This window comes from Pelophylax lessonae (genome assembly GCF_965119305.1).
Source record: "Pelophylax lessonae genome assembly, chromosome: 9".
In the NCBI taxonomy this organism is placed as follows: domain Eukaryota; kingdom Metazoa; phylum Chordata; class Amphibia; order Anura; family Ranidae; genus Pelophylax; species Pelophylax lessonae.
Window position 1 is genome coordinate 177039506 of NC_138776.1, and position 13188 is coordinate 177052693.

Genomic DNA, 13188 nt, shown 5'->3' on the forward strand with positions numbered 1-13188 from the left:
ACTGATTTTTAACTTGTAAACAAGTATCGGAAATAGGCCTGGTCCTTAAGTGATTAATGGTTATCTTTCATAGGAATATTATTTGATTCTTGAGAAACTTAATATACTATATTTCTGTTTTTTAAAGGTATGGCTTGAAAGCAAATGATCAGATTCTGGCTGAAGATAAGCACAAGGAGCTGTAAGTTGGTTAAACCCTTATCTTCCTTTTTTGTTGTTTTTTTTATGTCATTTAACGTCTCTTGCAATCTGTGTTTGTCTCATTTTAAAATATTTCTGAATCAAGATAGGTTTTTAATATCTTCCCACTTAAATATAACCCCCCCAAACACCCCTCCTTTTTCTTTTTGCATGCTCTGGGTCTAATGCCTGCGGAGGTAGATTAGCTGCTTCAGTGACAGGTCCATTCTGCCTAACGTGGCCTTGTGGAAAAGCTTAATGTAATGTCACCAGGCCATGCTGACACGGAGGATCATTCAGAAAGCTGTGCTTAGAGACTGCTTGCCGAAAAGATTAGCATGTGCAGTGTGATGGCAATGCTGGAGAAACTCTCTGAGCTTGGATTATTGCCACCAATAACTAGGAAATATTCACCCTTTAGAAAATAGATCAGTCAGGCCTCCAAGCAGAATTTGTCTGTACCTGCCCCAGATTTGTGTACCTTTTTTTTTTTTTTTTTTTTTTTTTTGAGAGAAACTCCATACTGGACACTTTTGTGTGTGCTCCTTCCTACTGGGCCCATCACACAGATTGGTGCACGGCCCAGGAGTTTTTTAGTGGAATGGGCAGAGACTTTTTTTTCTTTTGTTTCTTCCTATTCTAGGGTGTATACATTCATTTTCCATCTCCCTTGTTTATGTGAATGTAGCCATCCTTTCTGCTCGTCCCCAATATGGACTACACATATACCAGCACTGTGGGAATTGTAGGATGTATAGAGTGAGGCATACTAGCAGTGAGGGGTATCCGTGGAGTTTAGGAAACCTGCAAAGAAACAAAAAAAAAAGCCTGAAAACAACGACAAGAGACTTTTTAAAGCAGTATTCAACCCACAGCCAAAAATGTGATCTATTGTGCAGGGAGCCTTCCTGGCTGGCAGAACATAATGATTACTGCTAGCGGCTATAGCAGCTGCTAGTAATCACATGCACAAAACAGCCGGCTGGTTGTATTCAAATCGATCAATGGATCAACTTTGTTACACTCAACCTGCCCATAGAAAGATCAAATCTTGGCCAGTCCGTGCAGAACAGGTCCAATTTCGTTCCATGTATAGCCGGCTTAAGAGTTCACATTGTAGCTTGTTGGCTTTACAAATCTGACAGCCTAAATCGGTACTCCATGCAGTTTTTGCTTTTTAAAACTGATTAAGTAAGCAAAAAAGTAATTTACCTTCCCTGAAACCGAGCCAAATCCTCCATTTCTCTTTCGTTCATTGACAGTCTCAGCTCCTGATTCCTAACCATTGGGTTATACTGCTCCTTCCAGGAGTAGGACACTAGGCAGGAAAAAGCTCGACTACGCCTATGGGCAGTCCCAGGGGGTATACACCCACTCTCAGCTATAGGCACTCAGTTTTTATTTTTTCTCAGCTTAGTCAGGAGTAAGGACCTAGTTCCTTGCTGTAATCTCTGGTCCTGGCGATTTTTTTTTTTTTTTTTTTCCCTATCTTTGTTGTTTTGTTCCTGTGTGAATCTACAATCAATTACCGGACTGGGTGATGGACTGGATAATCTAGATCCAGAGGGTCCCCCTAGTCTCGCCAGTGAGGACGTGCAGACAGCAGTTCCGTGCTAGGTCGGCCGCGACATAGCCTCACTGGATGGGGAGTTAAACGTCCTCGCGAGGATGCATACGACCTGGCCTCAGCCTGAGTGGCAGCGTTCTTCCTGGCTAACAGCTACTCACATTATGATGGGAGCGATGGTCTGTCGGGAGCGGTGCCTACCCTGTTCATGGTATGGTAAGTTGCTGTCCCCCCCCCCCCCCCAATCCCTGGGATGGTGGGAACCTCGGGTTCCCCTTCCCCCCTACCAGCCTCTCTAAAATTTCAGTGGTCACTGTGGGTCTTTCGCCCACTCCTCTCTGGGCGAGGTTATGACCTGGCTGTTGCCACATGCTCTTTAGGGGGGCTGGTTGAAGTTGCTGCTGACCAGGTTTTTCCTGGTGCGCAACAGGGGATTGAACAGGGTTCTCTGCCACCCTGGGGGTTGGTAACCGAGGCAGGGATGTCCTCTGGGCTACCTGCAGTGGTTGTTTGGCTGGGGGAGCGGATAGTTTAGCATCCATGGGTATGCGTCTCACGCAGCCGGATCCGGCCCAAAATTTAGGCCGCGGCTTTGTTTCCTACTAGTTGGAAACTATGTGAGGCGGCCCCTGTGAGGGTGGCTGGGGACCACTGCCTCTTGTTTGGGCATCCGTCCTCCCCTGCTCTGTCCCTGGGTGGTCGGCTCCGCTGGGACTCGTGTCCAAGCAGCTGGGCGCCCACAAACATTTAGGCCGTGACTTGTGGCCTACTGAGTGACTGAGTCGGGCCTCTTTTGGGGGGGATGGCACCAGTGCCTTTAGCTGAAGCCCCCACTCTTCCTTTGGACATCTACTGGGCTGGGATCCTTGCACTTGCAGCTGGGCCTCCACAAAAATTTAGGCTGTGGCTTTCGGCCTGCTAAGCCATGTGGTCAGCTTGGCGCCTCCATTGGAAGGGGTGTCGCTGTGGGGGCATTTTTTAAATGACGGGCTTGCAACCATTGTGTGGGGCACCTGTCCCTTTTAGCACTTTGGGACCATCAGGGTACGCTGCCTGTGTGTCCGCGCCATGGCGGCAGTCCCCTTTTAAGGGGGCTATTTCCTATTATGCCCTCAGTGAGTGACACTTTAAAAATGGAGGTGGCGGCTGATGCTGCGTTGGAGGTGCCGGTCTCTTTTGGCACTCACAGGCCCTCCAAAGCGGAGAGAGTGCTCCCTTTTCCACTTAACTTGACAACATTGTCACAAAACAGTGGGCTTGTTCAAAACGTAGTGGTTACTAAGCGCTTTTTGCTTGCGGTGTCCTTATGAGGATTAACTGCGTTTAAAGGTGGACAGTTCCACCTCTGGTGGACTCGTCGTTTTCCATGTTAAATAAAGCTACCTTCATTCTGGTTGAGGAGTCCCCGGCCTTTAAATATCCAGCTCATAGGTGGGCGAAGGTTCTGGCCCACCCATATGTTCGCTGTGGCTGGTTTGGCGCTTAGGCCGGTATTTACTATGGTCCTGGTATCGAAAGCTCTGACCGAGTGGGCTAAAGTTTATTTGCTTGAACTTGGGCGGAAACCTCTTCCCCTGTCTTGTAGAGCTGGCAGATCAGTAGGTCCCGGGGCTACAGTTTGCTTCTTTGGCTGCGGCTCCTTTAATCTCTAGGCTGTCTGTATCAGCAGTGGTCCTTGGGCGTATTATCTATCTGAAATGCTGCTCCAGGGGCTGCCGTTTATTTGTGATGCAGCTCCTGAGCTTTTCAGGCTTTCTATTTCAGCGGTTGTGATTAGACACATGCTGCGGCTTAATTGGTCTGCAGACCAAGCTTTCAAAAAAGCTCTTTGATCTACCTTTTCAAGGTTATCTGCCCTCACCCATAACTGGGCCGAGGGTTCAGAAAGAGGGGTGTTGGGCGCTAGTGCCAAAAGGGGTGTACACCAGATGCAAGGCAGCCAGATGATCAGAGGCTGTAGCGAACTGGACTTTGCAGATATTGCTAAAATTCAGGGCAGCTCTGGCAGGCAGAAAACAGGAAATCCCGCTGGCAGCAAAAGAGAAGAAAACAGGTGCCGCTGAATGTAGCAACAGGCTTTATTACATGGCAAACAATATATAGTAACTCACATTAAAAGTTGCTCTAATCCGTGTTCCATAGTGTGGCGAATTCCCGGGTTGGAGGACTGAGTTACTATATATTGTTTGCCATGTAATGAAGCCTGTTGCTACATTCAGCGGCGCCTGTTTTCTTCTCTATAACTGGGCCGAGGGGGACATCTTCGCTGGTTTCTGGCCCCGTGGTCCTCCTTTGTTAGTGTCAAGGGGATCCAAGAAATGATCCTTCTTGGGGCACCAAAGTAGAGGGGTTTTCTGGGGTTTTAGGCCCCGAGTCTCCTTGTGCGGATATAATTCCTGCAAAAGTTTGGGTGCTGTCCGAACTATCTAAGGTTTCCCCCCCCCCCCCATCCCTGTCCAGGAAATTGAATTATCTAGGTCTGGTTTTAATTCTGACAAGGATGGTCTTTCCTCTGGACTAACTTCAGGAGCCACAGGCTGAGATTTACAGGCTGCTGTCACACAGACCGTTCTGTCCCCTGACTTGCATACAGATTATGGGTCTTGGGGTATCCACCTTCAAGACAGTTCTGTTTGCACAGTCCTGTATGCAGCTCCTTCAGGAGGTTCAGCTCCACAGGACGATACCAATGTTTGTGGCGATGTCACGGGTTCCTCTTACTGGCCCCTGCAGACGTCCTAGGTGCACTGTAAGGCCGGCATCATCCTCGGATCAAGCTTCTGTGATTCCTGCGAAGAATCAAGGGTGAGGGTCTTCCAATCATTCTGGTGTCTGTGAACATTCCTTGGGGGCTACCTCTCAGAGGACCAGTTGTCCCAAGGTCTGAGCTACCATCCCGTTTTACAGTCTCTGGTTTTAATGGCTTAGCTATTTGAAAGCAAGATACTGAGGGATATAGAGGTTTGGGTGGGTCAGTGATTCCTACTATGTTGGAGTGGAAGTAGACTTTTAGCAAGATATACCATCGTACATGGAAAGCATACATTTCTTGGTGAGGCGATTGGTGTTCATCCTCGCTCCTTTTCTGTGGCTCAGATCTTAGCCTTTCTTCAACGGGGCATTGAACAGAAGTTGGCCTTGAGTACCATCAAGAGCCAGGTGTCCTTGGCAGTCTTCTTTTAGCGACCCCTAGCCACGCACTCTTTAATTCTTACCTTCATTCAGAGGGTTTGACGTGTGGCTCAACCCCTACGGTCTCTTCTGCCGCTGTGGGATTTAAACTTGGTGCTCTCAGTTCTCTAGAAACCTCCATTTGAGAATATTCGGGCAATTCACTTGCCTACATTGTCCCAGAAGAAGGCATTCTTGGTGGCTATTATATCGGCCCCCAGGGTATCTGAATTGGCGGCACTATCCTGTCATACTTCCTATTTGTTGGTCCATAGAGACAAAGTGGTTTTTGATCCTGTCCATCGTTACTACCTAAGGTTGTTTTTGAAGTTCCATTTGAATGAGGACATTGTGTTGCTTTCCTTGTGGCCCAAGCCTGAGTGCTTCCTGGGCCTTCTGTCACCAAGCGTCAATATTTCAGGTTTGAAAGGCAGCCACTTGGTTGTCAGTGCATACTTAAACAAATAGTGCAGCGCTCATATAATAAACACAAAGAACTAAAAAATATTAAAAGTCCCAATTTGAAGTAGTGGTGATCATGCACGAGACAAGGAAAGATGTGCTCCGCTCAGTGAATCTAACACCCGGTCTAGCTATCTCCTCACTTCATCTTTAGCCCCTGTGTCACCAGACGGACTAATAAAGCTAGAGGTTGTCTCCATAGTCAACATGGTTCTGATCCAAATGACCCAACCCCTTTGACCGCAGATCCTCGGACAGGGAACTCTCCAAACGGTACCAGACTGTTATCTTAAAGTGTATAGGTAAGCACTCTCCCATCCATGGAACTCGGCTCAGCCATATATAAAAGAAAGTCCGGACATAGTGCTTTATCCTTTAAAACCACTTTATTGATATAAATGCATAAAATTACCTCAACAAGCACTGTATACAGTGCACTGGATTAGCCTGTCGGAGACGCACAAAGACACTCTCCGATGCCGATGGATGGACGTCACCGACCCCTCCCCCCTCCGCATGGGTCACCCGCCATCCATCTGCATCGGAGAGTGTCTCTGTGTGTCTCTGACAGGCTATTCCAGTGCACTGTATACAGTGCTTGTTGAGGCAATTTTATGCATTTATATCAATAAAGTGGTTTTAAGGGGTAAAGCACTATGTCCGGACTTTATATATGGCTGAGCGGAGTCCCCATGTCATAACACAATAGCTCAGTGGGGAGATCACTGTACTAACATCAGCTAGTTGGTACAACGGCTCCTCCCAAGCTCTTCAGTTTTTTTCAATGAGCCCTCTAGTGTGCACCAGGCATCAATGAGAACCGAGCTGATTGGCGCAAAATCTGGGGAAATGGAATGGGGGTTACAGTTCAGTGGGTTGAGTCTATTAGTTAAATGGCCCATTAGTAGAATTGTCCATCTCAAAAAGCTCACCAATTCGGCAGCTCAGTCCGAGGAGCAAGAAGCAACTTCTGTGGGAGGCAAGGAGGGGAGGACAAGTGCCAACTAAGTGTAGCAGTTTCGATAGATGTAGTAATGATAAATAATGTCACTCACAAGAGACTCGGGAAGCTTCAAGAGCGGTCTGCATTCCTGTCAGCCTGGACATCCAGCCCTCTATCCATACGCTGATCAAAACTGGGACCTGTACTGCCTTGAACTCCTAGATACAGCATGATATGCCTGTTTTTTAACTTCTAGTGACTTTTTTTTTTTTGTTTGTTAATCATTACATCTATCTAAACTGCTACTTGGTTGGCGCTTGTCTTCACCTCCTTACCAGGCATCCATGTTCTGCATTTGTGGAGGAGCAGCTTTATCAACCTGCTACTCGAAATGTGTTTGGGACTGCAAAACACATCCTCTCTGTCCCCAGAACATGAGGGAGGAGAGTTATTCTGTAGTCATCTGAGGGAGCTGGGTACAGTGCTGCTAACCGAAACCAAAACCACTGGAAGTATTTAGCTCAGTAGCTTTCTGGTAGAATCAACCTTTTATTTTTATGCTAATAACACATAAAAAAAGGGTTTACATACATCTTGTTTATCTTTTTTCCAGGTTAAAGTAAGCTTGCTGTGTGAGAATGATGCTGTCCTACTTCCACTGTCTGTCTAAAGGTTTTAGCCGAGTTTGAGAGATCAGATTTGTACTTTAGCCTACCGTAGTTGGTGAATGCACCATGTTGTTGCTGTAGTTTCAGAAATCTGGTTGAAGTTGGTTTACTAGCTTAAAAAGCTGATGATTCAGTTAATACTGTCTTGGTGTTATTTTTAAACATCCGTTAGACAGGCGTTGGATTGCTGTCATTATTTTGGCTGTCTGTTCTATAAATTTGACGGGTTTGTGGTTTTTGCAAAAAGCAGAAAACAAGTTTTCAACTTTTCTCCTCAAATGGAAGGTTGTAATCATAGAGGAAGCAAAATAAACCATTTATTCCAATGGCTGCCTTCCAGACTGAATGTCAGCTAGCAACTAACTTTGTTTATCTTCCTAAACTCCAGCAGAACTTTACTGATTTGAAAGACTTTGTAGCTATTTACGAATGCTGCTACTATAGTTTTTCTTTAAATATTAAGAGTCAAGAGCCACGTCATTGGCTCAGTTACCAGTATGTGCTGGGAATTCAGGGGTACGGGGGGGGGGGGGGGGGATGAATAATGGTGATTGAAGCGGTAACATCACTGTTTCTGCATCAGTGGAGTCAATGGAGTGGAAACCCCTTTGCCTTGGAAGAGATGTGAGCTTTGCTCTTCTCCTATCCTAGCACTTCCCTCTCATCTGTTATCTGTGGCAGCTCAACACATAGCACTTAAGAGGCCAGTATGTAGTACTTGGCAGTATTGGCACGATGACATGGCACGGCATAAGGTTTAGGAATCTGGCAAGAGCCAGGAAAATAGTATACATACAGCAGCTAGGTATCAGCCCAAAGTAACACGTGCACAGAATGCATGCACTTTCATAGATTGGTTTCAGTGTTACTTTTTCTTTTTTTATCCATACTTTTATACATACACAATGAGTTTGTGTATGGAGGAAGGGAAATTTGACTTGAAAGGCATTTTGTGTTACTCCCGATTCCTGCACTGTATGCATTATGCATTCTTGGCCCAGAGCAGAGTAGACCTAGATGGTATTCTATGAAATAAAACCCTTTTAAGATCTCTTCCCCCAAGCTTAGTGTACTTTGTCCACACCCACCCGTTGGCATTTAGCATGTTTTTTTAGTCAGATGATTTGATGAACTAAGTTCTATTTAGGACACTTTCCTAGCATCCTCTTTCTCGACCACTGACACCCATTCTCTGACTATCCTACTCCGGGGTGGCCCCCCTCAAGTCAGGCCCCTTGACACAATCCCCTGCGCTCACAATACTGTTTTTCCAGGGTCTCCCCTCTGTCTGCTCTCCTGGACCTCTGGGTTCAGTTCCATTCTTCTGGCCTCCAGGACGACCTCCTGATGCCACTGCTACAGAGTAAGAGGCAGCCGCCACCCTCCCTCTGGGACTCTGCTCACCAGCCAAAAGACCCCGCAGCACATGTGCTCCTGGCTTTTATACAATATGCCAGAACGCACTGGGACAGCCAGTCTCTGCCAATCACCTGGACTGTATCAAAGCTTATGTACCCATTGGTCAGGTTTCCTCCCACTGTCCAACATGCCTCCCTATTGGACCAGTGTGAAACACTCTCTAGACCTAATGAATCGCATACTGAGCAGACTTGATAAGCAGACAGAGCCAAAAACTATACTCTCTCACTAGCATCTACCTAGGAGGGTGCTACATGTGTATAAAAGGTCCAATGAGTTTCTGGACTCCTGACAGACCCTTGCATCGTTCATCCAGTGCCGCACTGACGTTTCTGGAGTCATGGGGAAAGCAAAAGAATTGTCATAGGATCTGCGGGAAAAGGTAGTTGAACTGTATAAAACAGGAAAGAGATATAAAGATATCCAAGGAATTGAGAATGCCAATAAGCAGTGTTCAAACTCTAATCTAGAAGTAGGAAATGAGGGGCTCTGTTGAAACCAAACCACGGTCAGGTAGACCAACCACTTTTAGCCACAACTGCCAGGAAAATTGTTTGGGAATTGGGATGCAAAGAAAAACCCACAAAAAAACTTCAGGTGAAATACAGGACTCTCTGAAAACATGTGGTGTGGCTGTTTCAAGATGCACAATAAGAAGGCAATTGAAGAAAGGTGGGCTGCATGGTCGAGTCGCCAGAAGAAAGCCATTACTACACAAATGCCAGAAAGTATCCCGCTTACAATACACCAAACAGCACGGAGACAAGCCTCAAACCTTCTGGTACAGTCATTTGGAGGGATGAGACCAAAATTTAGCTTTTTGGCCACAACCATAAACGCTACATTTGGAGAGGAGTCATCAAGACCTATGATGAAAGGTACACCATTAATACTGTGAAACAGGTGGATCGCTGATATTTTTGGGATGTGTGAGCTACAAAGGCACAGGAAATTTGGTAATAATTGATGGCAAGATGAATGCAGTATGTTATCAAAAAATGCTGGAGGAAAGTTTGTATTCGTCAGCCCGGAAGCTGCGCTTGGGACGCACTTGAACATTCCAACATGACAATGATCCTAAACGCAAGGCCAAGTCGACCTGTCATTGGCTACAGCAGAATAAAGTTAAGGTTCTGGAGTGGCTTCACTGTATTTTCTAAAAAAAAAAATAATGCATTTTGTATGCAGGCCAAGCAACTAATCAATATTTTCATAATTTCTTAGTTGCCGATTATTTGATTAGTTGTTTCGGCCCCATTTGCACTTATATGAACTTAGTTCTTTATGTATGTTTGCTCGAGTGTGCAGATGGATTGCACTGCTTTAAAAAAAAAAAAAAAAAAAAAAAATGTAATCGATTTGTACTTTGCATTTGTGGTGTTTTGTAGCTTTTACACATTATTTTTAGTCAGTTTTGCACCTTACTGGAATTTTTTGTTTAGGGACACATGAAATTTGACAAATTTATAAGGTCATTTATTCTCTGCACATTTCATATGCAAAATTTGCTACACACACTAAGTGTGCTTGCAGCCTATTGATGTGCAAATGTTTCATTCATACATACATACTCTCATGCACACAACTTTTTTACTAAATGCTGTCTGTACCTGCACTGGCGTTGCCGGGTGAATGGTTTGTTTGAACTGATGTCTGTAGGGGGAGTCAGAGAGATCAGTACTCCCCTTTTACTGCTCTGCTCATTCCCCTGATTGAGCTCCCAGAGTGCATTTGTAGTATTCTGGGCTCTGTGGTCTACAGTACCTTGAAAAAGTGTTTATACCTCATGATATTTTCCACATTGTCATGTTACAACCAAAAACGCAAATGCATTTTATTGGGATTTTATGTGCTAGACCAACTCAAAGTGGCACAAAGTTGTGAAGCAAAAGGAAAATGATAGTTTTCAATTTTTTTTTTTTTTTTTGTGGCGTGTATTTGTATTCAGTCCCTGATTCAATACTTTGTAGAACCACCTTTCGCTGCAATTTACAGGAGCTGTCTGAAAATGCAGGAGTTTCTGCTCTGACCTGAAACATGCGCACTGTGCAGCCCACATATTGAAGTCTGCACGGACAATAACACTACTTTACATTGTAGCAAAGTGTCATTTCTTCAGTGTTGTCACATGAAAAGATAGAATATATTTACAAAAATTTGATGGGTGTGCTCACTTTTGTGAGATCCTGTAAATGCCTTCATTAATATTAGTTAAGGCTGTTTGGCTTCTCGTGTCTCCCTCCCTCTAGGTCTGTCATTTAAAAAAAAAATTTTGTGGGGCTTGTTGTGATTTTCCAGTTTTATACTTTTTTTAGATTCTGACATTGCAATTCATAATTTACTTATTTTTATTCAGAATATGGCTTTGAAATGTTTTACTTTCAGAACCATTTTTTTTTTTAATGTGTATACATTTCCTTTGATCTGATGTTGTAGATTATTTTTTACTTTGTGTCATTGGGCTTGCACTTTGATTTTTCCCCACAAGATGGCGCATGTTTTTCCCGCTGTTCTGATTTTAGATTTCCGGCGTTATAATCCCTTTTGAGTGGTTCTGTAAGCAATTCAGCTTTTTAGAAGTATTTATGATTTATTGCTCATAACTTTATATTTTGTTAGGCCATTTTGCATTAGGTGTTTAAACCTTCTAGCATGATTTTCTTCCGGTGTCCGGCATCCTGGCTATAGGATCTGGAACGCAATAATAGTGTCTGCCGATCAGTAAAGAAAGCATTTTGTCACTTAGCCACGCTCCGGACTATGGGCACTGCTCAAAAAAATTAAAGGAACATGTTAAAAACACATCAGATCTTAATGGTTAAAATATGCTGGATATCTATACATTAGGTCAGGCAAGCATGGGGGCAATTCAGTGGCATCAATTCCTTCATCGTCCAGAAGAGGCTGCATTCTCTCATCACATGAGGCTAGGCATTGTCGTGCACCAGGAGGAACCCAGAACACATCCTCCAGTCCTGTGGCCATTGTTGAGTGTTCCAAATTTTGTTCGCATATTCTGTCAGGGGAGAACAGATTGCTGTTCTGTCAGGGGAGAAGATGGCAAACTTGTGTTCCTTCTAAAGATAAACACAGATCTGTCTTCCCCTAGTCAGACCATCCCCCGCACAGTTAGCAAGCACCCACTAGGGACACATTTAACCCTTTGAGCACCCCGGTTAACCCATTCCCTGCCAGTATCAGTACAGTGACAGTGCATATTTTTTTAGCACTGATCACAGTAATGTCTTTGATCCCCAAAAAAGTGTCAGGTGTTCGATTTGTGCACCACAATGTCGCAGTCCCGATAAAAAAAAAATCACTGATAGTCACAGTTACTAATATTAAAAAAAAAAAAAATATATATATATATATATATATATATATATATATATATATATATATATATATATATATATATATATATATATATATATATATATATATATATATATATATTAATTATATTCTATAGTTTGTAGATGCGATAACTTTTTTTGTGCAAACCAGTCAGTATACTCTTATTGGGATTTTTTTTTAACCAAAAATGTGTAGCAGAATACATATTGGCCTAAATTGATGAGAAAAATGTAATTTCTCTTTCGTTCATTAACGGACACAACTCCATATCTTCTTGACCGATTGGTTTATGCTGCTCTCCATTGAAGTAGGACACTAAATATTTGACCGCACCAATAAGGCAGTCCCAGGGGGTATACTCCCACTTCTGCTAGAGGACTTCTTTTTTCTGCCTTTTATTAGGGGTAAGGACCTAGTTCCTTGCTGGGATCTCTGGTCCTAGCATTTTTCTCCCTTTTTAAACAATTTATTTTCTTTTTCTTTTCTGTGCATGTGAGAACTACAATCAACTGCTGCACTGGGTGACGGATTGGATATCCTGGATCCTTACGGTCTCCCCAGTCTGGCCAGCGAGTGCCACCCAACCATGGCTCTGCGCTGGGTTGGCCGCAATATAGCCCCACTGAATGCGGGCTGGCCGGCGAGTTAAACGTCTTGCGAGGACACCTAGCCCTGGTCATGATCTTAGTCCTGACCTGAGCCGCAGCGTACCTCTGGCCCGCAGCACCTGCATGCCAAGATGGTGGGTAGTATGTTTGGAGTGGAGCCCGTCTGGTCTCATGGTGCAGTAAATAGTGTCCCCCCACCCCTCTGGTGGCCCCTCGGGGTGGATATGGACCCCTTTCTGGGTTGGACCCGAATGCTCTTCCTTCCCACTTCCCTCCCCCCTCAAAATCGGGATCCCTCTGCGGACCACCCTCCATTCACCCATACCTAGCTACCTACCCCTTTTTCTTGGCTGCTATGTTTTTGGAGACTATGGGAAGGTTATTCGGCGGTGGGCCGCTAGTGGCAGTTCTATGAAATTCCTCTTCCTCTGATCACCGCACAGTATGCAGCCTGACACTCTGCATCCGCATCTGTGTCCCTGGAGCACGTGTCACCACCTGACCCCCCTCTCTGAGGGTGCAGGATCTGCGGGGTTCCAGTCAGCCTTGTTTGCTATGATGGCGGTCCTGCAGTCACTGGTGTCTAAAGTAGATTTGGCCCTCCAAAATTGGAGTAAAAAGCGTCCTCCTCCTTCACCTGCATCCTCTGCCTCCTCAGGTTTTGAGGTGGATTTGCCCGGTGCGGACGCGCGGCACGCTACTAGGTCTGCGTTCACGCACCCTGAGTGTTCTGATAGGGAAGAGGATTCCTTTTCCACTACAGTCACGCATGAAAAGGCGCTGGTGGATGCATTGATTGTATCAGCGCGGCAA

The 13188-nt window shown here is 44.9% G+C and overlaps 1 protein-coding gene across 4 annotated transcripts in view; it reads left to right on the forward strand.

Annotated features, from left to right (window-relative positions):
• The window catches only part of ADK (adenosine kinase), a 320703-nt gene that overhangs the window by 90221 nt on the left and 217294 nt on the right, over positions 1 to 13188 (forward strand). For all 4 annotated transcript variants that reach the window (XM_082268425.1, XM_082268428.1, XM_082268426.1 and 1 more), the window contains exon 3: positions 128 to 181. In XM_082268425.1, coding sequence (XP_082124551.1) covers positions 128 to 181 — 54 coding nt within the window. The remainder of the gene's footprint in view (positions 1 to 127; positions 182 to 13188) is intronic.